The sequence below is a fragment of the Epinephelus lanceolatus genome, chromosome 9, assembly GCF_041903045.1.
Source record: "Epinephelus lanceolatus isolate andai-2023 chromosome 9, ASM4190304v1, whole genome shotgun sequence".
NCBI lineage: Eukaryota > Metazoa > Chordata > Actinopteri > Perciformes > Serranidae > Epinephelus > Epinephelus lanceolatus.
In genome coordinates this window covers 46,067,501-46,095,422 of record NC_135742.1, presented here as the reverse complement: position 1 = coordinate 46,095,422, position 27,922 = coordinate 46,067,501, and the positions used below count along the sequence as shown (strand labels likewise).

The following is a 27,922-nucleotide window of genomic DNA, read 5'->3' as shown; positions in this document are numbered from 1 at the left end:
CTCATTCACATACCGATTATTATATTGATTTACTTGTTATGTTTACTCGCCATGCTGGTAATTTTACTACTTAATCTATTTGATATTAATGGTGGACGCAGACTCAGCTGTCAGCAATTACTGTGATTGCTGGCCTCCTTGTAAAAAGCGGTTTGATTTAGCACAATGACCAAAACAACGAACGAAATGGAGAAAAAAAGAATGAGAAAGCCGAACTGGACAGAAGAGCAGTGCCTGCTGTTGGCGCAGCTCGTGGAGGAGAACAAAGGAGTTTTAAGAGGGAAATTCGGTCCCGGGATCACGGCACAAGGGAAGAGGTAGACTTGGGAGCGTATTGCCCGACAAATCAATGCGTCGTTCCCTCTCCTTTTACGCACAAGCGATGAGTGTGAGAAGCGCTGGTACGTGCTGCAATCCAAAGAGGGCGTTATTGCGCTGGGTGGGAAAAGTAAGCTCATCTCTGATGAGGTCAACCACAAACATTATCCCTGCATGATCAAGCCGGTAGCGTCTTATTAAATCACCGTCGTTCAATATACGGAGAATATCTCTCCTTCTTCTCTGTCCTTCCGCCATCTTCTCTGTTTAAGACACTCTTAGGCTTCTTAAAAGTCCTCCTCCCTCCTCTTAACAGTTTTTCACCTTAGGAGCTCTCTTAAGGCCTAAGATGCTTTGTGAATAACGTTCATCTTACCAAGGGAAATTCTAAGAAAAATCTTAGAATTCCTCGAATTCTAAGATTTTTCTTAGAATGACATCACTAAGAGCTGCTTTTAGTCTTAGGATTCTTTGTGAATACGGGCCCTGGTTTCTTTTCAGCACTGTAGCCAGGATGACTCAGAGTCACAGCTCTATTGAGCCTTGTATTCCTTTAGCCCTTAGCAGTAATGATTTTATGAGCTTTTTTAATGACAAAATTCTAACTATTAGAGGCAAAATTCATGACCTCCTGTCCTCAGATAGTACCTATCTGCCCTCAAACACAGCTGTAAGACCTAATATATATTTAGATTGTTTCTCCCCAATTTCTCTTCAAGAATTGACCACAGTGATTTTTTCATCTAAATCATCAATATGTCTCTTAGATCCCATCCCAACTAGGCTACTTAAGGAAGTCTTACCTTTAGTTAACACTCACTTATTAGACATGATCAATATATCTTTATTAACAGGCTATGTACCACAGTCTTTTAAGGTAGCTGTAATTAAACCTCTCCTAAAAAAGCCCACCCTGGATCCAGAGGTGTTAGCCAACTTATAGACCAATATATAATCCTCCCTTTCTTTCAAAGACCCTTGAGAAAGTAGTCGCAGACCAGCTGTGTGATTTTCTCCATGATAATAATTTATTTGAGGAATTTCAGTCAGGATTTAGAGTGCATCATAGCACTGAGACAGCACTAGTTAAAATTACAGATGATCTTCTGATTGCTTCAGACAAAGGACTCGTCTCTGTACTGGAACACTTAATTGGCCTAAAAGGTTCTGCACTAAGCTGGTTTAAATCTTATTTATCTGATCGTTTTCAGTTTGTTCATGTTCATGATGAATCATGCTTACGTACTAAAGTTTGTTTTGGAGTTCCGCAAGGTTCTGTGCTCGGACCAATCCTATTTAATCTATATATGCTTCCTTTGGGTAACATCATTAGAAATCACTCTGTAAATTTCCATTGTTATGTGGTTGATACACAGTTGTATTTATCGATGAAGCCAGAAGAAAGTAATCAATTAACTAAACTTCATAACTGCCTTAAAGACATAAAAACCTGGATGAGCACCAATTTCCTTATGTTAAATTCAGACAAAACTGAAGTTATTGTTCTTGGTCCCAAACAACTTGGAGACTCTTTATCTGATGACATAGTTTCTCTAGATGGCATTGCTCTGGCCTCTAGCACTACCGTAAGAAGTAATATTTGATCAAGATTTGTCTTTTAATTCTCATTTAAAACAAACCTCACAGACTGCATTTTTTCATCTGTGTAACATTGCGAAAATTAGGCCTATCCTGACCCGAAAAGATGCAAAAAAATTGGTCCATGCTTTTGTTACCTCTAGGCTGGATTACTGTGACTCCCCATTATCAGGTAGCTCTAATAAGTCTTTAAAGTCTTCAGAATGCAGCGGCACGTGTACTAACAGGAACTAGAAATGAGATCATATTTCTCCTGTTTTAGCTTCTCTGCACTGGCTCCCTGTAAAATCCAGAATTGAATTTAAAATCCTACTGTTAACTTATAAAGCTCTAAATGGTCAGGCTCTGTCATATCTTAGAGAGCTCATAGTGCCATATTATCCCACCAGAACACTGCGCTCTGAGAATGCAGGGTTACTCGTGGTCCCTAAAGTCTCCAAAAGTAGATCAGGAGCCAGAGTCTTCAGCTATCAGGCTCCTCTCCTGTGGAATCATCTTCCTGTTGCGGTCCGGGAGGCAGACACCGTCTCCACATTTAAGACTAGACTTAAGACTTTCCTCTTTGATAAAGCTTATAGTTAGGGCTCAGGCTTGCCTTGTACCAGCCCCTCGTTAGGTTGACTTAGGCCTAAGTCTGCCGGGGGACCTCCTATAATACACCGGGCTCTCCCTCTGTGTCTCTCTGTGTCCCTCTCTCTCTCTCTCTCTCTCTCTCATGTCCTGTTACTAGATCTTGCTAACTCGGCCATACTGCATGTCACTAACTTGCCTTCTTCTCCGGAGCCTTTGTGCTCCACTGTCTCACAGGTTAACTCATATCGCAGCGGTGCCTGGATAGTGTGACGTGTGTGGTTGTGCTGCTGCCGTGGTCCTGCCAGATGCCTCCTGCTGCTGCTGTTATCATTAGTCATACTTCTACTGTTATTATACACATATGATTATTGTCACATATGTATACTTTTTTTAATTTATAATTATAGGGCTCAAGAGGGCACGTGACTTCGCAATGCATTGTGTGTAACCAACGCCATTTTTACAGGCAAATTCTTTTGTTTACATTGCATTGCGCTGGGAGAGAGACGTGAAGCGAGAGATTTAAATGGACCGGGCAAAGGAAAAGTGTGCCGGACGGTACCGAGACAAGCTGGACCCTGTTCCAAAGGCTTGGTACCTTGACAAAATCCAGAAAATAGGTGGAGTGGATCGTATGAGCACGGAGACTGGACTCGGGATTTAAAAGCCCTGCTGCCGTTGACTGAAGGAATGCCTAATCTTTCAGGGCTCATGGGCAAGCAAGCTTTGGGTGGGTACAGGACCTCTTAATTAAAGAGAAGACCGTCGTCATTTCAGAGGTATGTAAACTTTAGAAGCCTCACTGTGTCCCACCTCCGTGTGGTGCTGCCTGTTTGCTTGCTCAGGTTTTGACTAACATATCTTGGTGTCTGCTGGACCAATTTATTTCAAACAAAATATATTTTGAAGCCTGAAATCCACTCTGCATTTATGTGGTAAATATGTATGGGCTTCTCGGTTATTTATTTCAGAATTAGGGGATTTTCACACCATAAATCTCTAACTCTCCATCGTTATACATGGGTGGGCACAACATGGAGTTTATCTTTATTATTAACTTTCACTTCTCAACCACAATTTAGGACAAGTTTACTCCTGTGGAGACAATGAGAAACAATGTTTTTAGTGACATCAAGATGTGTACTTTTTTTCTTTTTTTAAAAACGGGATTAAAAGTCCTGACTGCACAGCTGTGTTAGATTTGTCCCTAGTTCTAATTCAGTTTTTGCTATCAAAATATACCACATTATATAGCCCATCGATCTTCCCGTAGCGATCGTGAGAACGATTGTGGCAGTTAATGACACAGCAAGTCTGCACCATTTACAAACAATACAGTTACTTTTAAAATGCTAAAATAACAACAACAACAGAACACAAGCGTAGTGTTGCGAAATGTAAACTTTCCAATTGCCCGCAAAGCCCACAATGCATTGCGGTTTTTCCACCTCCGCTACGTCACCCTTTTGAGCCCAATAATATTATTATAATATCATTACTTTCATTAATGTTGTTGTAGGCTACTGTCATTACTGTCTGTCCTGCATCTCTCTCTGTCTGTCTCTGTCTCTCTTTCTGTCTCATTGTGTCATAAGGATTACTGTTAATTTATTATGCTGATTTGTTCTGTACGACATCTGTTGCACGTCTGTCCGTCCTGGAAGAGGGATCCCTCCTCAGTTGCTCTTCCTAAGGTTTCTACCTTTTTTTTCCCCCTTTAAAGGGTTTTTTTGGGGGAGTTTTTCCTTATCCGCTGTGAGGGTCCTAAGGACAGAGGGATGTCGTATGCTGTAAAGCCCTGTGAGGCAAATTGTGATTTGTGATATTGGGCTTTTTAAATAAGATTGATTGATTGATTGATTGATTGATAATTCTAGTGCAGACCCTCTGGTCTTAAGCAACTTCTGGCCCATTTCTAATCTACCTTTTATGAGTAAGATCATAGAAAAGCTAGTGTACCTGCTGCTTAACAGTTATTTGAATTCACACCGCATCTCTGAGAATGATCTTTGAATGGAACTCGATGAGGGAAAGACTTTTGTTCTTGTCCTTCTTGAGTTAAGTGCAGCTTTCGATACCATTGATCACAGCATCCTTCTAAAACGGCTCCAAACCAATCTAAACATTTCAGGCTCAATTCTAACCTGGTTTAAATCCTATCTGACAGGAAGAGACTATGTTGTGTCCCTGCGTGAGTCACTGTTTTCCAAAACTGAGGTCATTCTTGGACCCACTCTTTTTAATCTGTATATGTTACCACTGGGAAATATTATTAGAGAGCATCAAACTGATTTCCTCTCATATGCTTAAGATACTCAGCTATACATATCATTCTCTTCAGATGATACAAGCCCAACTGAAAAACCAAATTTATATGTGGATGTTCTAAATTCTTACCGAGGTTCTATTCATGGGATCGTAGGAAAAGCATTTTCAATTTAATAGTCATTTACAAAAGCTGGCTGTGAAAAAAAAGCATGAGGTAAAAGAACCTTGGTGTCATATTTGATTGTGATCTGTGTTTTGAACCCCAAGTAAGAAACTTGCATTGCATTTTTTTTAATCTTAGAAACATCACCCATGTGCAACCTCTTTTATCTAAAGAAGACACCAAAGAACTTGTTCATGCTTTTATCTCCAGCTGACAACTGTAATGCCTTGTTCTCAGGCCTCTCCAAGAAATCTATAAACAAAGTGCAGATAATCCAAAATGCAGCAGCATGTCTACTCACCAAGAAAAAACATCGAGAACACGTTTCTCTGGGTTTTAAGTCCCTTCATTGGCTCCCCGTACATTTTAGTATTCATTTTAAAATTTTGCTTTTAGTTTTTAAATCTCTTAATGGTCTGGCTCCTCACTATTTATCCAATAGGTTGGTCAAATACATTCCCTCCAGATCCCTAAGATCTTCCACCTCTGGTCTACTAAGTGTCCCCCAGAGTAGAAGTAAAAAGCATGGTGATGCTGCATTCTGTGTCATTGGCCCTCGTCTCCGGAACAGCCTTCCAGAGGATGCCAGACACTCTGATTCAGTAGACAGCTTCAAATGAAATCTTAAAACCTATCTTTTTAGACTTGCATTTTTGTAGCTTTTATTCAATTAATTGATATAAACATAATTCATATTTTAATGTACGTGTGTGTGTGTGTGTGTGTGTGTGTGTGTGTGTGTGTGTGTGATCAAATCTTCTTTCCTCTATCTTACCCTGTTTATGTGTATTTTCATATTTTTTAATGTAAAGCACTTTGAGTTGCACTTGATATGAACAGTGATTTACATATAAAATTCTTATTATTAGTAGTACTTTATCCATTCCTAAGATCCAATGTTGTGACAAAGAATCAATTACTTTAACGCCAACAGAGTGGAGTGGGCCATGGTGCATCTACCTTGGAACTGTTCCATGTTGTCAACTCTAGGGAGAGTGACCTCTTCCTCCTCCTCTTCCTCAGGAGTCCTCTCTACTGTCAGCTGGTACAACTTCATGGAGATGATGTCATGATTATCTAGAGCAACATGCACAAGTCAGTACCTAACATTAAAAAAAAAATCCCACAATTGTAGCATCTATGGCATTTGGTGTGGCATTGTTTAGGATGTATAGCTTGTACAGTAGGGGTGTCCTGATAGTTGTGATGATCCGAGTATCTATTGTATCTATTTATTATTGAGTATCTGCCGATACTTGCCAATATCAGCTCTTACCTGTGGAATGTTCCAGGTGTTTTTGAGCATTCCACAACTTTCCAAGTCTTTTGTTGCTCCTGTCTAAACTTTTTGAAAATGTGTTGCATATTTACAAAGAACAATAACCTTTATAAATTTAAACATTAAATATAGCCGCAAACAGCAATCCCGGGGTTCAAGCCTGTTTTGTGACAATCAGATGCTTGATCATTTATGTCCAAATCTCTACCAGGCCACACTCTCCTTTGGAAACTCTGGGCCGAATTCACAAAGAATGAACTGCGGCCGCTGATAGCGCCTTGAATTGCACTTCATTTGCACCCGCAGTTTGCTCCGTCTTAACGTCCTATTCACAAAGGATATTGCGCTAATGATATACTATATAAGTTTGGCAGCTGAGTGCAGTTTGCCCCTGATTTGCCCCTGATTGCAATAAGCCACACATGGCAAAGTATAAATGCTGGCTTTGCACCAAGAACACCATGGCAGAACAATGGCAGACTTTGTTTGGCAAAGCACTGAATACTGTATACCCTCATGTAGTGATGTCTGCTGGTGAGTCAGTCTAACAGTGTCGGATGGGGTGAGGCTGTGGATTTGACCAAGTTTGACCACTTTATCACTATTCCCTCTCACTTGTAGCTGTTTTTTCGTTATCTTTTGAATTTAATATGAATTATGGAACCATTTTTGTTCAAGTTTGTTTCCCCCGTTTTGTAAAATAAATTATTGAAAGTTGCTTTTGAAGTGCGTGACAGAAGTGCATTTGGAGAACGACCGCAGACTGTCACCTGTTCAACGCATCAGTATCTTCGGATGCCATTAAAGTAATAATGATTATAATAATAATGTCAAAATATTATTTACAGACTGATTTAACAGACGATCACTGCTGCCACGATCACTGTAAAGTCTGGGCGAGAGGCTTCCACAGAGGAGCGCCCAGTTTGCACCAGCTTTCTAAAGACGTTATTTACTTCACTCAAACTGCGTGTGGCTATTAGCGCTAGTGTTAGTGAATTAGACGTTGTTTATCAATGAGGCTCATTTGCATAGAAAGGGGCAATTTTTCCGCCAAATATATGCATATTACCTCATTTAAATACGTGCAAATAACACCGGAGCACTGAGACACAATCTGCTTGGCAGTGCAGTTAGTGGAGCATTTCACCCTCTGCGCGTGTTTTGTGAATAAGAAGGTATGTGTTTGCTCCATTTTTACCAGTTTAGCAGCCGCAAAAGCCACGCAATCCTTTTGTGAATTCGGCCCTCTGTTGCTTCCTATTGGTCAACTGCAAAAACATTATGGGAACATGCTTTAATGGTTTTAATAAAAAGTCCACCAAGTTTTTTGATGTCTGAAAAAACCCTTATTGATTATGGTCAAATTTTGTGAAAGGCCATTGCACTTGTTTGGAACTTGTGACGCCCCTGCTCACCAGTTTTAAAATAATTTAATACACATGGTTCATATTTATCATTCAACATACCCTGCAAGTTCGGTAATGATTGTACAATCAATTTATGATTTATAATCAAATTTGTGTTATTGTGTGCCCATTTGTTTTTGCATTTGTGGTGCCCCTAGTGGTAAACATTTATGAAACTTTTAGGATATGTTTCTGGTACCTCTTAAGACATTGCTTGCAAGGTTTGTGATGATAGGCCCAAACGTTGTGGAGACATTTGCTGAGCCATGCCCCCTTTAAAGGTCTTCGGTTAATATCTTCAAAAAGCAATGAGATATCAGTAACAGTTAAAGCGTTGATGATAAAATTCTGAAAAAAATCTCATCATTACTCTGATTTCAGATGACTTCAGGTATATTGTCAAATATTTTGGTGAAATTTGGTTAAAAATAATATGAAAAAGAAAATGTGCATACAGTACAAATTATAACAAGATAATGAATATCACTGTTCAGTTCAGTTCAGACTACTTTATTAGTCCCCAAAGGGGCAATTCAGTTCAAGCAGTCACTGTACAGTACATGAAACAATGACAATGACGAAAATGACAACAAGCAGCAGACAGACAGGAGCACGACATTATGTCAGGGACAACTGATCAGCGCATAGCTACGGTTACAACAAGGATTAAAAAGAGAGATAGTCAGTGGCACTTACACTACTGCACACTGAATGGCAGAGTGGCACAATTAAATAACATAAAAAAATAATAAATAAGTGGGCATACAGAGATGCATTGCACGTCAAGTTACAGGAATACAAATAATGGTTATATTTTCATTCCAAATTACTACCACCATCTAGGTTTAAAAGCCTTATGGCAGATGGAATGAAAGATTTGACATACCTATCCTGATAGGTGCTACAAAGTGGTGGCCTGAAGGCATCACCATGAACTCAGAGGACAGGATGTGGCCATGTTGAGACCACCTGCGTCTCCCACAAAGAACTCAAATCCCTCTGCTGGACATCAATTACTTTAGAGCAGACCTTTACAATACTGTAAAGGCTGTTTGTCTTTTACAGACAGGCCACCAAACCAGCAGATAAAGGAGAAAGTTAAAATGCTCTCAATAAAAGACTGATAAAACATACACAAGATTCTGTTGCAGATATTAAAAGAGTTCAACTTCCTTAGTAAGTGCGTTCTTTGCTGGCCTCGTTTGACAATACATTAAGTGTTTTTATCAAACTTTAACTGGGAATCGAACACAGAACCTAAGTACTTGTAAATTTCAACAATTTCGACCTCTCTCACATGGATCGAGCTTGCCTTAGGTTTTACACAGTTTTTCCTAAAATCAATGACAAGCTCCTTTGTTTTTTCCACATTAAGGTCAAGGAAGTTTTCATCACACCAGTTAACAAAATCTCGCAGGGCACTACCATGGTCCAACTGTAAGGGGTCTAGTTTGTCACACACTAAAGAGACAATCTCATCCTTCAGGATTTTCTCAATAAGTGATGTGAGAGCAACAGGCCTAAACTCAGCTAGTTTCCCAGGATTTTTTGTAATTATTATTGATCTCTTCCAGATTGAAGGAAGCTGACAGTGACTGGCACACATCTGTAAGAGTGTAGAAAAAACTCTGAGCTGGTTGGCACAGTACCTCAATGTGTGCCCACAGACAGCATCAGGGCCAGCAGCCTTCTTTATGTTGGTTTTCTTCAACAAAGCTGCAACCTGATCTTTGCATATCACGAAATTCTGGGGTACAAGAGAATCCTTCAACATAGAAACATTCTGAGTAAAATCACATCTTTCAAAACGAGAAAAACAATTGAAAGTACTTGGTAAATCAGCATCTACTACTATGTGACTTGGACTCCTCTACCTGCTTGTTAATACAGGCTATTGATTTAAGTCCTTGCCAAGCTGCTCTGATATTACCACCTCCAACTGCATTTCAATTTTGTTCTTATAGTTTAGTTTCGCCTTTGTTATTTCCCTCCTCACTTCCCTGGAGAGAGCCCTTTTCTCAAGAAGATCACCTGTGAAGAAGGTCCTTTTCTTTTTGTTGATAGCAGTTTTGAGTTCCTTGGTTACCCATGGTTTGTTGTTGGGATAAACAACAACCTTTTTTGATGGGATAATAGAGTTCACACAAAAGGAGATGTAGGCGGAAACAGTATCACAGAGTTCATCAATCTCCCCACAGCTATCATAAAAACAATCCCAATCCGTGCAGTCAAAACAGGCCTGGAGAGATGAAACACTGTCCTCCCACCACATTTTCACTTCCTTTTCTCCACGCTCAAGACGTCTGAGGGCAGGCTTATACACAGGCATTAAAAACACACAGTTGTGGTAGGGCGCACCAAGAAAAGGCATGGGCAGGGATTTATAAGCACTGCTTACAGTGCCATAACACAGATCAATCGTGGAGTGATGGCACAAGACACATATTGTTCATAAGTTTTCAGAGTCATGGTCAAAGTGCAGTGATTAAAATCACCAAGGATAAACTCTGGAGCATCAGGACAAATGGAGTTTAGTCTGTGTGTGACATCCGCGATCAGCTGTGCCGCTGTGGCTGCGCTGGCTCGTGGATGAATGTAAACAAGCGTGAAAAACAGTTGTTGAAATTCCCGAGGCAAATAGTGAGGGCGGAGTGAGACAGACAACAGTTCAATATCAGGAGTACATAACTTTTCCCGGACCACAACGGTGTACCTCTGGTTGACAAAAGACACACTCCCCTTCCTCGGCTCTTCCCTGTGATCTCGTGTCTTCGCGTCTCGAAGTGGACTGCCAAACCCACTTATAGCGAGGTCCTCATCTTGGTCCGTTTCACTGAGCCATGTCCCAGTGAATGCTAGCAGACATGTTTCCCGAACTTAAGGTTTGAATTTGGCCCACGCTTCCAGGTCATCCACCTTGTTCCTGATGGACTGCATGTTTGAAAGCAGGACCGTAGGCAGCGGGGGAAGCCGATGGCGGGTGTCCAGGCTGAGGCTCCTCTCCTTTCTCTTTTCCTTCGGGTGGCCCAGTGAAAGGGGATTTTATCCAAGCTGTGCAAGGTGTACAGTTCAGCCAGTATTCCCGCCGGTACCCCTCCATCAGTGAAGGTCCTCAGAGAAAGAAGGAGTTCACGACTGAAGGTGGTGTGACTCCCGGACTTGGCGGGTCCACCGTGATGTCCGGCCACCTCATGACTGATAAACGCCAACGATAACTTTATCACAAAAAAACAGTGCATAAAACTGTACCAACGAGCCCATAGTCCATGTACTGAGTCTCAGACATAAAAGATGTCCCACACACAAACAATAAAAACACTAAAACAACACGCTACACCAGGTAAAACACAAACACCAGGTAGACTGTTAGCTAATCGTTAAACTGATCTGAACACCATTTAAAAAACGTGGCATCCAGTATCCAAATAGTGTTTGTGGCAATAGTGGTTGCATTTAGATGAAGACTTTTGGAGATACACTGAACAAAAATATAAACGCAGCACTTTTGTTTTTGCTCCCATTTTTCATGAGCTGAACTCAAAGATCTAAAACATTTTCTATATACAGCGTGTTCCAGTCCCTGCCAATATCCAGCAACTTCGCACAGCCATTGAAGAGGAGTGGACCAACATTCCACAGGCCACAATCAACAACCTGATCAACTCTATGCGAAGGAGATGTGTTGCACTGCGTGAGGCAAATGGTGGTCACACCAGATACTGACTGGTTTTCTGACCCCCCCAGACCCCCCCAATAAAGCAAAACTGCACATTTCAGAGTGGCCTTTTATTGTGGTCAGCCTAAGGCACACCTGTGCAATAATCATGCTGTCTAATCAGCATCTTGATATGCCACACCTGTGAGATGGGATGGATTATCTCGGCAAAGGAGAAGTGCTCACTAACACAGATTTAGACAGATTTGTGAACAATATTTGAGGGGAAATGGTCTTTTGTGTGTATAGAAAATGTTTTAGATCTTTGAGTTCAGCTCATGAAAAATCGGAGCAAAAACCAAAGTGTTGCATTTATATTTTTGTACAGTGTATAAATGTTAATTAATTTTACATATTCTTAAAAATAAAGAGTGACGGACTTCTGAATTGACTATAGGTTGCAGCGCAGCAAAGTTTTGTCACAATTCAGTGGATGTGTGGCTTTGTAGGACATACTGGTGATTTATTATGATTTTTTGAAGTACGGAATGTGAAATGTCTTGAAATTTAGATTTAATGTAATAGGCCACGTCCCCTTTAAGCAATCATTTTCAGAATTTGTGCGTAGACTGAGACATGAGTTTCAAGTCAATCTGACATACGGTGCGAGGGTGGTGGCCCTTCAAAACCAAATTTTCCATGACCTTAATTATAGTGCCCCCATCTGGCCTGTTGGCATTATATATCTTGAGCAGCATTTGTACACAACTGCCAATCATTGGTGGAAATTTGAAGTGTGGGCCCGGCAATGGCCTATTTCACATTTTGTACTATTTCCTCTGTCCACCATCGGGCGCTGGGGAACACATTAATGGTACGTGATGATTTTGTACATCAAATATAGACCACAGCATTTAAATTTCAGGTTAATCCAAGAACAGTTGATAAGTGTCTGATAAGATGTACTTCCTGTTGCCACTAGGTGATGCTATGACTATCATGGAATATTGTCATATAAATGTGTTCAGGGCTGGGCTAATATGAATCATGTGAAGTCTGGTGGAGATGGGACCATTTACAGAAGAGTTATAGGAATTTTGTGTTTCATGGCGAGGCATTAAAACCTAATGCCATGCCACGGCCACACAGTACAATGCTGACCCTGGAGAATGCACAAATGATACATCATGATTTTCTATATGAAATATAGACCACAACATGTAAATTCTGGTTACATCAAAAAATAAATGTCTGAAAAGACATACTTCCTGTTGCCAGTAGGTGGCGCTATGTGTAATATCAAATATTGACATATAGGCGTGTTCAGGGCGGGGCTGTCATCAGTCCTGTGAAGTTTGGGGAAGATTGGACCATGTATGCTGGAGTTATAAACTATTTCCTGTTTTGTGGCTGTTTGACGCCCTGCCATGGTCACATGGATTGACGAAAACTTTAGCTTGTAATAACCTCTTTTCTTCAAGGTCTTCCAGTGGGACAGACAAAGGTTTAAAGTCAATTGGATAAATCGCTACTGTTTAAGGGGTGTGGTCAAGCCATTTTGCCCCGCCCACCAACGAAAGCCATATCACACATAAATTTGCATGGCGAATGAAGCACATGCAAAAACTGGCACGTTTTTGACTATGTTAAAAACCCCAACAAGGCGATTTACTTCAAGGAAAAATAACAAAGCTGCAAGCAGCGATGAACAGGCCCTTGCACCTTCACGCAACTTGGGGTGCTGGCAGGACACCTCCTGACGCAGCAGTTCAATTGCGTCAAAGTTAGACATCGCATGCAGGAGTGAGTTGGCATATCCTTGATGCAGTGCTGGAATGACATATTTCACATTTTGAACCACTTCCTCTTTCCACTAGAGGGAGCTGGAGAGTGCACTAATGATACATCATGTTTTTATACATCAAATATACACCACAGCACTTACCTTTCAGATAAATCAAAATTTAAATGTCTGATAAGACATACTTCCTGTCACCACTAGGTGGCGCTATGATTATAAGGAAATATGGTCATACAAATGTTTTCAAGGCGAGACTTTTATGAATCATGGGAAGTTGATCATATGGTACGGTGCCCGATTCCCATCACCCCTGCTAATAACTAGAAATTTTGAATTTCTTTTGAATTCTTTTGAATTCCCTCAAAATTTTGAGGGGTGCCTGCTACTGCCACAGAGTACGGAGGTACTACATACAGCAGGTACTACAGGTACTGCACACTACGTGTGTACAGCTCCTCTCACGTCTGTATTCAACATCCATAGGCCAAACAGTGGCAGCAGTAGTAGCAGTAGTAGTATTACTACAAGGCTGTATCAGTGGACAACAGATGCTGATATAAAATGATTGCATGTGATTTAAAGTTGCTCCAACATCCATAGCCCAAACAGTACCAACAGTAGCAGCAGCAGCAGTAGTAGTACTAGTAGTATTTGTAGCAGTGATATAGAGGTAGTACTTCTAGTAGTATTAACAGTAGTGATAGGATTCACTGTTAGTAAATGCAGAGATGACAGCAACTTTTGCTCCTTATCTGTTAAATGGAGATTTAGACACACACACACACACACACACACACACACACGTCTGTGAGTTTGTGTGTTAGTGGTTGTTGCCATGGTGATTAATGAGGGACACCTGCAGCAGAGGAGCAGTAAGGGACAGAGAACAGGCAGTTTTTAATGGTTTTAATCCCTCTCAAACTCCTCCCTGTTTTGCCCAAACCATAAGTACAATCGTCAATATGAGGATACTGAAAGAGGAGATTCTCCCGAACATGGAAATGTCTTGTTTATGTTTGTGGTGTCAAAAATGTGATCATGGTTGCAGGCTAGAAATCTGGGGCCTGTATCACGAAGCAGGATTAATGTCTTAGCGAGGTAACTTCAGGGTAAACCCTGGGTTTTCGGTCTCACGAAGCCGGTTCAGTTCTTATTGGGGTAGATCACCATGGTAACTTACTCTGAACGGCTATCCTGCTCCGGAGCAGGATAAGTTCAGGGTTGAATCTGATCCTAATAAAAGCACCACCCACTGGCCAATCAGCTGTTCGGAAAAAAATGACTCCGCTGGCAGAAATGCAGCCCAGTCATGACGGGAAGTTTAATTAATTTGATTGATTTTGATTTGAAAGTTTATTTTGAACATTAAAAAAGAAAAGAAAGCAACAACAACAGACAATGAAAAGATTGTTCAAAAAGGAGTGGAAAGAAGTCAAAATTTCATCCCACCCCTTCATAAGAAAGAAACTGATAATTTGCGGACACTTAATAGCACCATTAATTAGTGCCAACATTTTTTTTGTTGGAGGAAATGATCCCTGTTAAAGATAATGGCCCTAATTGACAGCTTTGCTGTTGGAAATGTGGAAAGTAGCCTATCATGTCTACACTTAATGGTGTTTGAGGGATTTTCCTTTTTGTTTTTTGAAGAGGGAGACTAGGTATATTTTTGCGCAGCTGTTAATTTCTAACACAGCTCAATATCAGGATGATTTTATTCAGACTATCAATTTGGTGTTGATATGACTTAATTGTGGCATCAGCTTTAAGCTTTATTGTAGCATATATAACGTTATGACAAAGAAGACCAATTTATCAGACGCAATGATGTTAGACGATAACTGTAATACACGGAATTCATCTGCGCAGCATTGATTTCATGGGATTCAAGGGTGTGATCAGTGTCAGATGTACAGGTCCAGGTACTGTAGCTACTTGAACCAGTGATGAGTAATTTAACCTACACATAATTTTATTTGCTACCTTGTTTTGTCTTGATTTTTCCCTCTCTCCTCCTCTATTTCTTCTTTCCTGACCCGTTGTTTTTTTCTTCTCTGTCAGGGTATCTGCAGGTTTCAGTAAGTTAAATTTAAGACCTTTTTAATGCCACCTTGAATGGAATTTAAGACCGAAAAAACTATAAATATAAGCGATGGTTGGGGGATCCCGCTGTACTATAACCAGTGCTTAATTTGTAAAATTAGAAGTGGGGGAACACTTTTTTAAGCGGCACCCGAGCCGCTTCACTGCGCAACTCCGAATGGAATGGTTGTGACATCTAGTGTTGTCACGGTACCAAAATTGGGAGCCATGGTACGATACCAGTGAAAGTATCACGGTTCTGAGTAGTATCATGATACCACAGCAAAAATGAGGCAGATGTGCCTTTTGTCATTTATAAAAAGATAAATCACTTTTCTATAATACATCAGTGACTGTGTTTACAAGGTCTTTAGTATCCCGGTTTTGAGGCTTATCCCGGCTTTGAGCATATCCGGGATATGATGTTTACATGGAACACAGAGAAACCCGGTTATTCATATCCCTGTATACATGAGAAATACCAGTAACCCGTTTTCTGATCACTGCATCCTATCTGCGCAGGCGTATGTTACGTCTTTTACGTCTTTTGTTTACAACAGATTGAGCAGGAAATGTGATATATGTATTATATTTAGAAGTGAGACAAAAATGAGACCTCTGTGGCTTCTAGCGGGCTTAGCATTACTTAATACCCACGTCGCATTACAGCTATGGCTCATCCACTTCATTTTCAGCAATGGGAGGAGAGAGCGATGACAAATATTGAATACGTCACCATCTTTGATTCGGCTGTCACTACCACTATGCAGTACAAGGCAACAGTGGATGAAAATACGTAGCCGTGACTGGTGGGATAGGATCGTCCTCATGGAGTTTACAGATACAGAGTGGAGAGAAAACTTCCGAATGAGTAGGGCATCCTTCAGCCGGCTGTGTGACGTAGTTAAACCATTCATGAAACCAGAGGAAGCTGTAGTACGCGCACCAGTCCCGCTACCTATGAGAGTGGCAATAGTTTTATACAAACTAGGTAGTTGCGGGGAGTATCGCTTAGTAGCCAACCAGTTTGGAGTTCACAAGAGTACAGTGAAAAAGTATGTCTACAGGTTCTGTCGCGGGATGGTGGACAGAGTCATAGGGCAGTTCATTAAAGTCCCCAGCCAAGAGGAAGCCTTCCAAATAGCTGAGCGCTTTCAAAGAGCCTACGGGCTTCCCCAAGTGATTGGCTGCATTGACGGAAGCCACATCCCCATCCTGCCCCCTACTGACGGCTATCGAGACTTCATCAATAGAAAAGGATGGGCTTCTTATGTGCTACAGGGTGTTGTAGATGACCAATACTGGTATGCCCCCCCACCCCTCTCTTATTATGACAGAAATAAAATAAATGAAATGAAAACATATAGCAAAGTTTGGCAACACACTTGTGACAGATAACTCAGATAGCCATCTAACAAAGCCCACTTTGTGATTCAGTTTTTGGAGTGTGAACTGCAGAGTGCCTGGCAGTGCCCATGATGCCAACGTTCTGCGTCAGTCAGAGCTGTTCAAAAAGGCTGACCAGTTGCCCAAGGCAAGTTTGCAGTGTAAGAGTAAACAAATTCAAAGCTTACTTGCTTACATAGGTGATATTTTCTGTGTATGAGTCTGGAGTGTTTTGTCCCAGCTATTATCAATCTTTTTTTGTTTGCAGGGAGTTGTGGAAGTTGATGGTCAGGGTGTGAATTACTTCATCATAGGCGACCCTGCTTATCCACTGCTGGAGTGGCTTATAAAGGGATATACACGCTATCCAGGACTAACCCCTGAGCAGGAGTCTTTCAACGTTTATCTCAGTGCTGCCCGTACCTGTGTAGAAATTGCGTTTGGGAGACTAAAATCAAGGTGGAGAATTCTTTTAAAGAGAAGTGATCTGCACTACACATTTTCTCCTTACCTCATAGCAACATGCTGCGCCCTACACAACTTCTGTGAGAAAGAGAAGGACCACGGCAACCCAAGATGGATGCATGAAGCAACAATTCTGGAGGAACAATTTCCTCAGCCTGCAGATCATCCTGTAAATGCTGTCAGTGCTGATGGTCAAGCAATTAGAGAGGCACTCAAAAATCATATGGTGACAAACTTTCCCCTTCGTCAAGGTGTGCGTCCCTGAGCTGTTGTCATGACAAGGAGCTGCTGACAATTGTTGTTGACAAACACTAGTATATTCCCCAGCAGTATCACATTTTATGAAGAAAATAATAATAATCAAAATGCCCTGTAAATAGTTCATCATTTTTATTAACAGTTGCCATTCATTAAATATCAAAAAATATTGGCCAGCTGGTTAACAATATAATAAACAAAACAATTTTAAAAAACCTAACAAAACCTGTCACAATGCTGTCCATAAAGTTAGAAAATATTACACAAAAGTGCAAATGACAGCAGCTTAGTCCTTAAAGTGCAAAATGTAAAAAAATGAACATGCTCTTTAAGCAAACATTTTCTGAAACACTTTAAAGTTCAAAAAAAGAGTTTTCAGAGTTGTCCTCCATTGCTCCTCCTCTCCCCTGTTGAGAGGTGTCAGGTGCAGGATAATAAGATGGAGAGACTTCGTAATGCATATTATTAGGATTAGCATAGGGAAACGTTGGCTGAAAAGATGGTGGAATGTACGGGCCTCTCATGCCGCCAAGTAATGGTCTCAGCAGGGACTCCATGGAGCGGCTGCTTTGCTGCATCACTTCAGTGAGAAGTTGACGCTCCCGCTCGAAGCTCTCTCGCAGCTGATGCTCCATCCAGGTATTTTGGGCCTCCTGGAACCTTTCTAGGAAATCCTGCTGGCGGCTGAGGGTGTTGTTGAGCCTTCTGCGCCTTCTCCTGTCTGAACACAACAACACATGTAACAATTTCAGTAACGTGCTTTAAATATGGTTTGAATTGAGCAAGTTGGGTGTATTCTTCATGTGGCATCAGCCTTACTTGTTTATATGTAATGTACTAGTTTGTGAAATGTAATCTGCCACATATAATTTGGATTCACCATTCGTTACTTGTTGAGATAACTTGCATTTACTTAGGTGTGTGCCTCGTTCATAATACACTGATAAGTCACAACATGGTGATAAGTTGTTGTTAAATGTAGTTACAGCAAGCTGTGATGCTCTTTGTCTGTTCTGACAGCTCTCTATCATAACCAGTATGGCTTTTGTCAGTTACTCAGAACCTTACACTGACCGTTTTTACAAGTGAGTGAAGGGTCTGTTCTTGAAGTTGATGTGTTATGGGGTGTCTCTGGCAATGCTCAGTTCTTACCAAGGTGGTCTGAGAAGAACAATAGGTGAACATGTGACAGGGTAATGGACACCCAAGGCTAACTGATACATGTGGGGAGCAAAGGCTAGTCTGATCAAACACAAGACATACTGAAGCACAAATAGACAAATAGCTGAAAAGATAAATACTTATTATGATAGAAAGCTGTCAGAACATGCATAGTGCAGTACAGCTTGCTGTAACAGTATTAAACAACAACATTAAAACAGTAAAATCATCTATTTAGTGACTGGATCTAATGTTAGGTCTGATCGTTGTATGTGTCTGTTTAATTTATGTGTTGGAACATACTGAGTTAGGTTAATAAAATTCATTATTCACCGCTTAAGAGAAAACCTAAATAAAGTGTTAAAAGACTAAAAAGACTACAGTAAAGATTATCTTGTGCGCCATAACTTGTGATACTGTATGTCACCAGTTACCTTGTGTTGTGGACTCTTGGGAGGGTCTCTCACATGATGCATAAGTAGGGATCCCTTCAGCAGATGCAGGCAGGCTGTCAATATTTGCGGATGCAGCAGAATCCTCAGTGGCCTCAGCTGGTGCAGGGGTACTGGCTCTGCTTAAGTCCTCCTCTGCGTCATCATCCATATCTATGGAAAGAAATATTAGGAATGATAAATGTTTTGCATCTGCTTTTACTTGTTCACGTGTGAAAAATACAGTAAATATAAAACGAATAGTGGCCAAAGTATGCGTAAAAGTACAACACCACACTGCATGCAACACCACACTGAAAATACTTCACTAGTAAATGTTTTTGGTTTTTGTATTTTAAGAAAAACTTATTTGTTAAATGTATGTAGTTATAAGCAAAGTGTACTTCACTATCAGAAGTAAAAGTACTCATGCAGTAAAATGGTCCAAACTAGTTGTTTTTTTTTAACCTACCTCAATGTCCTTAGATTCATACTTAAACTGCACTAATGTGTATGCTGCTACACTTCACTACTACAAACTGCTGTGTGCAAATCTGTATAAATAGTTTTGGGTACTTCAATCTAGAGTAAAGCTTGGATTTGTATAGTACAGTATTGTTGTCATGAGAGAATCATGTGTATCAAATAGTTCTTTTGAGCTTAAAAGGTAGGAAGATTCATTCAAGATAAGAAGATAAATGATTGTCACTAGACCTGAAGTGAATGAATAAGTGTAATCTTATCAGTGCTGCCTTATAGCTGTGAAGTAAAAAAGCACAACATTTCTCTCTGAGATGAGCAGGGAAAGTATAAATTAGCATTATGTTAAGTGGTAACATTAGCTAAATAACTCACCTGGGTATAAGTCATCTCCCTGTGGAGGCTCTGCTGCATTCGAGAAGCCGATGTCAACACCACTGCTGGCTGCTGTTGCCAGAGGACGGTGACCTAACATCTCGTCCAGTGTTTCGAAAAATTTGAAGGTTGCTGGATCAGAGCCACTTTTCTGGTTCTGGCGCTTGGCTAAGTAGTAGTGCTTCTTCAATATTTTCCACCGCGACCTAACTTGTTCAACGGTGCGAGGTGGAAAACCAGCGTCACATAGCTTGTCCGCAACAGACTTGAATAGGTCAGCATTTCTGTGTCTTCTGCCGTCTAAACACTTAGTTATGTTGAGTTCTTTCATTACTTTCAGGCAAAATTCAGTCTCTTCGTCGCTCCAAAAATGGGAAGCTCTCGTTGCCGCCATGTTTCTTCTTGTTTATCTGGTGCGTCACTCACTCTGGCGCCTGCACACAAGGCAGGCAGCCGTCAGAAACCGGGATAAGGCGTATACATGCTTCAGTATCCCGGCTTCTATGAGAGTACTCCAGGTGACAAAACCGGGTTTCTTGAAACCGGAAAAAGGGCATAACCCAGTTTCTGAATTCGGGATATGGTGTTTACATGCACAAACACAAAAACGGGATACTTAAAAAACCCAATCAAAACCGGGATACTAAAGACCTTGTAAGCACAGTCAGTGATAATTCAGTGGAATAAATTACTTATTGACTTATTCATAGAAAAACAGCATCAATAAGTCATTAACATAGGGGGGATTGAAATAAAATAAATAAATAAAATAAAAATCAACCAGCCACCCTCCTCCTCTGACAAGTAAAGAACAGTCCCTTCATAAGTAAAGATCAGTCCCTAAAGTGCGGTGAGGTTTGTGGGCCGCTACCTGCCACAGAGAGAAATGTGAACGGCAGTCATGACGCCAACAAAAGAGGAAATTAGGCTACTGGACCTGGGGTCAAATTTCTCTGTCGCCGCCGGTAAGCCGTTATTTTGCACCGCAGAGCCGCCGTAGGCTATTTGATCACCGTATTCCTGTCTGTGACCCCCGTTCAACCCACAACCTGCATGATTCGCCTTTCGTTTCTGCTGCTGGTTGAAATCTGGACTCGCACTGCGTGCTGAATGATTTATTTTGCTGGCACAAAACTATTTTTAGTCGCAAATGCGAGTAAAATGCTCGCACGTAGAGCTCTGTGGAAAACAAATCACTGCCGACAAGTAAAAAGTCATAAATAATAACTTTCACTGCTCAAAGATACTCACGTCTGGAAAACAAACCACTACAGCAGCATATTGAGTGCCAGGTGGCCAGCGCGCGCTGTTAAGCCCTTTTCACACAGAGCACACAAAGCGCAGACCTCCGCCGACGAACCCATTCATTGTGTATGTGCTACCGCCAGTGTGCGCCGTTATTGGATGGTGTATGGACACTCACAGAAAAGTGCCGTGAGAATAAAAAAAAAGAAAAAAAAAGAAAGTCAGATTAAATATTTCTTCCGCAACAATTTTAAGACCTTTGAGTAATGAATTTAAGACCAATTTAAGACATTTCTAATGAATTTAAGACATTTTCAGGCCTTACTTTTAGATACATGAATTTAAAACTTTTTAAGACTTTTCAAGGATCCGCAGGTACCCTGTCTATTATGTGATTTCATCGATGTTTTGATAGGGGAATTTCTTTGATAAGCTTTTAGTGGCTTCTAACCTCTCCGGCACTTTTCTTTTTTTTAATCTTGTAAATTTTATACTGTCTGTTTTTAACATTATGTGCAAATAAACTAATCTAAACTAAAACTAAACATTATTCATCCCGTTATACGTTGCCACGCATGTTTCCTCCTCCTGCAGCTGCCACGGTGTTGGCCTTTTCTGTAATGTTGCTTTTCTCCTCCTCATATTTTAGTAGACTTAATCTGATCCTCACGAGAAATACTTTTTTTTCCCTCACATATGGCGCTCTGTGAGGACGCTCAGTGACGCTCAGTGATGCTGCGCTTCTCTCATGATTTTCTGTATTTACAATACATTACAATATGTAGTTAACATTAATAATCCTAAAGGTATTAACAGTAGTATTAGTAGTAAGGACTGCAGTTGTATATGATAGATTGTAAACACTGATATATAATGTTTACATGCTGTTTAAAATACAGATTCTGCTGCTGTCATGTCTGCATTTAAGATTTAGACACGCACACACCAACATGTCTCTGTGTTGGTGTGCCTGTAGCAATTGCCATGGTGTGTCAGAGCGCTTGTCATGGTAATTAATATACCCTTTTCCACTGCAGGAACTTTTCTTATTTACCCGGGATTTTGAAAAATCTCTGCGCGTTTCCACCGAAATTACCCGGGTAAAAAACTTTCCCTAAACCCCAAACTTTCCCTAAAAAAGTACCTAGTAGGGGGGTAGGTAGGCTTACCAACCCTCTCGGACATTTACACCAGCTGATGCAGAGACAGAGCAACCTGCATCATGAGAGACTCCACCCACCCTGCACATGGACTGTTTTCCCCCCTCCCCTCAGGCAGGAGGCTGCGCAGCATCTGGGCAAGGACCGCCAGGCTGAAGAACAGCTTTTTCCCGGATGCTGTGAGACTATTGAACTGTTCCACATTGCCGCGCCTCTGAATTGGAGACTGCACTGCACTTCACTGACTGTATTTTAAGCTGTTGCACTTTTCTGTATGCTGCTACTGCCACTACTGACTTAATGTGTTTTTATTTATCTCTTTATAGCTCTTAGGTTATCATTTATTAGTATTTATTTATTTTTTAATCATAGTACTGAGACCTGAGTACTGTATTTCGTTCCTTCATGTTCCTTCATGGTGTCAATGACAATAAAGATCTATCTATCTATCTATCTATCTATCTATCTAGGACTTTCCAGATTAACCGGAATTCTTGAGGAGCGGGGCTGTTTGCCGAAGAACGCTGATCGGTGGATCACACACTTGCAGCCTTCCGCACTTCCGTGTCAGTGTGTTGGCAAACTTTATTTCACTTCTACAGGCTTCACTTCGTTTCTGTTTTGATTAAGGATGGGTACCAAACCCCAGTACTAAATCAGCCCCGGGGCTAAATTATCATTAAGACCGTAGTATTGATAAGCGCTGTGGACTGGGTGCAGGAAGTGCCGCCACACCAACCAAGGCTGGTGAGTCTGTGGTGGCGGTAGTGTTGCTGTGTAGCCGCTCACCTTCCAGTGTGTTTTGTTGTGGTCTGATCTGGATTGAACAGTTTGGTTCTTTGTGTGTGAATTTGAGGCTTTCTTCCCTTTAATGTGTAAAGCCCGCCGCACAAACACACTGGACACGCCGGAACAGCTAACGTCATGCCCAGTGAAGAAGATCTGCTGCTGAGGAAAGCAAACAAAACGATCACTGACCTTAGAGAGGATATCCGCCGGCTCTCGGATGAACTGAAAAACAAAGAGTCACTTCTGGCTAGCTGCTTGGATGTGGCGCACGAGCAGTCACTACGGATTGTCTCCCTCACCGCAGCCCTCCAGGACACAGCTCCGTGGGACCCCTCCACCTGTCCCCGGTCTTCCTCCTGCTCGACACCTCACCATCAGTTGTCCTGGGCCGAGGTGGCGATCTGGGGTCATAAGACAGCGGTGGAAGGGACCGCTTCGCCTCCTCGCCTGAGCCTCTCCAACCGCTTTGCGGTTCTGTCTGGGGACGATCCAGCTCCGTCTCGTCGCGACCTGGACCCCTCTCCGAGCACGGCTTCTTCTCTACCGGCAGCAGGCGGTGTTCGGCCGGTAGCTCTCCGTTCCGCTGAGGGGCCACATCGGCAGCTGTCTTCCCGGGCAACGACCTCCACATCTTGGCGTAAGATCCTGAAGGAGGCTGTGCTGAGACGCTCCGGAGGTCCCCACTACCCTAAACCAGGAGATAATCCTCTTCACGGGACTGGTGCCGCTGCCTCGCCGCAACACTCATCTGCTCAGACTCCTTTCCCGGTGACCCCAGCACACGGTCCGGATGCTGACCGCCCGCCGCCTTCCCCCGGTGAGCCGCAGCCGTCCTCTCCTTGTCCCCTCTTCCCCCCAACCACTCTGATAGTGGGGGACTCCATAGTGAGAAACATCCGTTTCTTTAACACTGCCACTCACTGTTTCCCTGGAGCCACAGTCCTGGTCATCCTGGAAAAGCTCCCGGGGCTTCTGCGCTCACTACCATCCTCCATAAACCGAGGGGTCATACATGATGGGACGAACGATTTAGCTCGCCAACAGTCTGAGCTTACCAAAAAGGATTTCAGTGCCCTTCTTAACTTTTTAAGCAGATGTGGAAAGTCCATTTTTATTAGGGATGCACCGAAATGAAAATTTGTGGCCGAAGCTGAAGAATATTAAACGCTTGGCCGAATACCGAATATCGTTGTTTAGTTTTTCATTAATTTTTGCAGATGAACCCCCTCCAGATTAGTGTTGTCACGGTACCAAAATTGGGACCTATTGTACGATACCAATGAAAATATCATGGTTCTGAGTAGTATCACAATACCACAACGGGGGGGGGGGGGGGGTCAAAATAAAATAAATAAATAAAATAAAAATCAACCAGCCACCCTCCTCCTCTGACAAGTCCATTCATATGTAGAAACAGTCCCTAAAGTGTGGTGAGGTTTCACAGAGAAATGTGAACGGCTCGTTTCTCCCCTGACACGCCACATACCTGCGTGCTGCCACGGCTCGGCTGTTCAGGTACTTTTGGGCAGTCATGACACCAAGAAGAGGATATTATTGGAGCCGACTTCTCCGTCGCTGGTAAGCCTACACATTTAAACAACTGGTGTGATGATGCATTGCACTGACAGGAGATGCGTGGTACGTGCTGTTGCTCATGAATTTTCAAACGAACATTAGCCTACCGTTTTAAAGTGTAGAGCACGAAAATAGGACGACGCCTGTTTTATTATGATTATGATTATTATTATTATCATCAATATTATTATTATTATTATTACCGCGGTAATACCGGTTACCGTGGTATTTTTGCCCATGGTTATCATACCCTCAAAATCTCATACCGGCACATGCCTACCCTGGACCTGGTCATAACCTATGGCCTGTCCACTGGTGTGTCTTCTGTTGTTGACCTGGCTATGTCTGACCACTACTGTGTGTATTTTAACATCACCAGTTTTAGCCATCAGGAGGCCCCGGTGAGAACAGTGAGGAAACACTACCTAACTTCTGAAGTGGCTGCAAATTTTATCCAGATTTTACAGAGCACTCCTGCTGAAATTTTACCTGCACCCTGTGATTTTATTGTGGACAATTTTAACATTAAATTAAAGTCAACACTTGACTCAGTGGCTCCAATTTTAACAAAGACAATAAAAACAAAACCTACACCCCCGTGGAGAAATGATGATATCAAAAAGTTGAAAAGAAAATGCAGGAGTGCAGGAGCTCTCTCAGGCTAACACGGAGGTGCTGATGCAAGCTTTTATCTCTTGTCATTTAGATTACTGTAATGCCTACAGTTACTTCAAAACTCAGCCGCATGAGTGCTGACGAGGACCAGAGGGCGGGCGCACATTACACCAGTTTTAAAATCGCTGCATTGGCTCCCTGTGTGTTTCAGGATCGATTTTAAGGTTCTTTTATTAGTTTTTAAATGTCTTAACGGTCTTGGGCCATCTTATTTATCTGACCTGCTTTTATCATATCAACCCTCGCGGATCCTGAGGTCCTCCGGCACCGGCCTTTTAATTGTTCCAAAAGTGAGAACAAAAACCCAAGGGGAGGCTGCATTCAGCCATTATGGCCCTCACTTATGGAACAGCCTGCCGGAGCGCATCAGGACTGCAGAGACTGTTGATGTTTTTAAGAGGAGGCTCAAGACTCACCTTTTTAATTTAGCTTTTAACTGATTTCTTTTACTCTTTCAATTCTTTTATTATATGTTATTTTAATTTCTAATGCTTTTAAATGATTTATTTTTAATCTTTATGCATTTTATTATTCGAAAATCGTGGCAAGTATTCGACAATTTTTCGAACGACCCCCCCCCACCCGAGCCACGCACACAGAGATCCATTCATCTTTAAAGGCCCGAACATACTCGGGCGGAACGGACTCCACAAAAGCGGACGTCCGCAAGCCCTGTGCGCGCACACCAGTGACTGCTCGGCATGTATTTTTCACATCGCGGGGATTTTTCACGGACATTTTTACAGGAAACTATAACGCAGAAATGCGCTCGACTATGAAAGCCCGAATGACTGCGGACATACCTCACGGAGTAGTAGTCTCTGCATGTTTCTCCTGTTTGTAGAAGAGCATCTCACACCGCTGTAGCAATCCTAGACTGCCCTCGTGCGGTTAGGAGCTGAATTGCATGTCAAATAAAGGGGGGGAAATAAGACGGCAAATAGTAATAGTCGCATTAAAAAATCGATTTTTCAAAAATAAAATGACTTCGAAAATCGAAAATCGTGACCCATCCCTACTTAATTTATTTATTTATCATTATTTTATCTCATACTTGTTTTATCTTATCATTTTGCCTTTTAGTCTTTTAGTTTTTAGCTCAAGTGTTTCCTCATGGGGGGCCTCCACACTGAGAGGTGTGCCCCGTCTGTCCGCGGGGACGTCGTCCTGGAGATCCCTCAGGTCCGGAGGACTGGGAGGCTCTGCACCATATGTGGAGTCCACCCTAGTCTATCTGGGTCAGGGTGGTCTCTGTGGCGGCGCTCCCTGTGGCTGTTGGCTGTGACACCTCTCAGTGTGGATGAGCTCCCTATAGGTGGTTCTTTCCTCATCTGGTTCCTCAGTGCCCAGCCATGTTATTGACTATATTGACTCTGTGTGTGTGTGTGTGTGTGTGTGTGTGTGTGTGTGTGAAAAAAAAGGATTTTTTTGTTTTCTTCCTTTACCTCTGGAGGCACTGCCCATAGTTTTTCGACTAACGGAAGTGCAGAGGCCTCGGGGATCGCTCAACCCCCTCACTTCCGGCGGTGCCCCCAGGGAATCGCCTTGTTGTTTACAAATACTTTCAGGTAGAAAACCAGCAGAGTTTATTTATATATATTTATATATATATATATATATATATATATAAATATATATTTATATATACATACACACATTAGTGATGGTTAAATCAAAGCTTCATGAAGCACTGAACCACTTTGACACACCTGCTTCAAGAATGACACACTGCTTCGAAGCATTTCATACAGTCAGCAGATTGACATCTGCTGGCTGTGTGTCAGAACTGCATCTAAGTGGAAGACCTGGAAAAGCCTCAAGACTGCCTATAACGAGGCCTCGCTCCCAGTAGTCACGTGATTGTGGGTGTGCCGAAGCAGGGATCGAAACACTGCCTCGGAACACTTGCGCTTCAAAAGACTGACACTGTGTCGAGCAAACTGGCTCGAGCGTAACATCACTAATATATATATCTCACACTTTTTACGTCACTATATCACTGTTCAGACTAATATGATGTTTGTAAAGTCTATAACAATGATTGAACAAACATTACTATTTCTGTGTGCACGTTTTGTAATTAATAACATGGTTATCGTAGATTAGCTGGGCTAACCGTTCGACCTGTTAGCGGTGTCTGTAGCAACTCAGTAACTCAATAAACGGATCCTGCGGATATCTTAGTTACAACATGATTGAGCTAGCAAAGCAGTTTTGTGTTGCTATGTGTGGTATTTATTCAGTTTTGGGAAAATTACGATGTCTAGAGAGCATCAGTGGCTGCAGCTGACAGGGACAGCTAACAGCCTAACAGCAGCAGCAAAGCTAACATCAGGACGTCATCTGTTAAAAGCCTCCTGTTGTCGGATACGACATGAAATTACTCCAGTTAGCTCAATCATGTAACTAAGACATCCGCTGGAAAAAATATTTTTTTCACGTTGACGAGACAGCGTTTTGGGTGGAGCAGTCCCATGGATATGGAGCTTACTGTTTCTGTAGGTACGGTTGAAACTCAAACCACACAGATTACCAGGAATTCTTTTACCCAGGTAGATAAATTCCTGGTAATAAAAGTTCCTGGAAATGTTGGTGGAAAAGAGGCTATTGAGGGCCACCTGAGAGAGCAGAGACAAGACAGGCAGAAAGCAGCTCTCAGCAGAGGTTTTTTTTTAATGGACATGAGACCTCTCAAACTCCTCCCTGTTATTCCCAAACCATGAGTCCAATCGTCACTATAAGGATACCACCAGAGAGATGAGCTTTTCCCAAAGG

The 27,922-nt window shown here is 41.9% G+C and overlaps 2 protein-coding genes across 9 annotated transcripts in view; both read right to left on the bottom strand.

The window, feature by feature from the left end:
* LOC117252429 (VIP36-like protein) overlaps positions 1-27,922 on the bottom strand; it is a 174,074-nt gene that overhangs the window by 128,121 nt on the left and 18,031 nt on the right. For 6 of the 7 annotated variants that reach the window (XR_013492064.1, XM_033619299.2, XM_078171008.1 and 3 more), the window contains one exon: positions 5,882-5,998. The exons of the other annotated variant lie outside the window; for it this stretch is intronic. Coding sequence is in view for 5 of the 6 variants with exons in the window: in XM_033619299.2 (XP_033475190.2) it covers positions 5,882-5,998 (117 nt within the window). In the remaining variant the exon portion in view is untranslated. The remainder of the gene's footprint in view (positions 1-5,881; positions 5,999-27,922) is intronic. 7 annotated transcript variants of the gene reach the window in all.
* On the bottom strand, positions 8,105-22,411 carry LOC117262024 (uncharacterized). Of its 2 annotated transcripts, XR_013492065.1 has the most exons (4): positions 19,704-22,411; positions 18,852-19,022; positions 18,331-18,417; positions 8,105-17,977 (listed from the first exon to the last, which is right to left on the bottom strand). XR_013492065.1 is itself a non-coding variant. In XM_078171010.1 (3 exons), exons 1-3 carry the CDS (start codon positions 20,095-20,097, stop codon positions 17,610-17,612), a joined length of 933 nt encoding a protein of 310 aa, XP_078027136.1. In that variant the 5' UTR covers positions 20,098-22,411; the 3' UTR covers positions 8,105-17,609. The 2 variants fall into 2 exon arrangements, 1 of the variants encoding a protein (XP_078027136.1); XM_078171010.1 differs by lacking the exon at positions 18,331-18,417.

Excerpts from the sequence above, each read along its gene's own strand:
- LOC117262024 (XM_078171010.1), bottom strand. The coding sequence starts at position 20,097 with ATGGCGGCAACGAGAGCTTCCCATTTTTGGAGCGACGAAGAGACTGAA. Across the intron at positions 19,023-19,703 it reads GGGAGATGACTTATACCCAG|ATATGGATGATGACGCAGAG; the intron begins GTGAGTTATTTA and ends TTCTTTCCATAG. Across the intron at positions 17,978-18,851 it reads CCAAGAGTCCACAACACAAG|ACAGGAGAAGGCGCAGAAGG; the intron begins GTAACTGGTGAC and ends TGTTGTGTTCAG.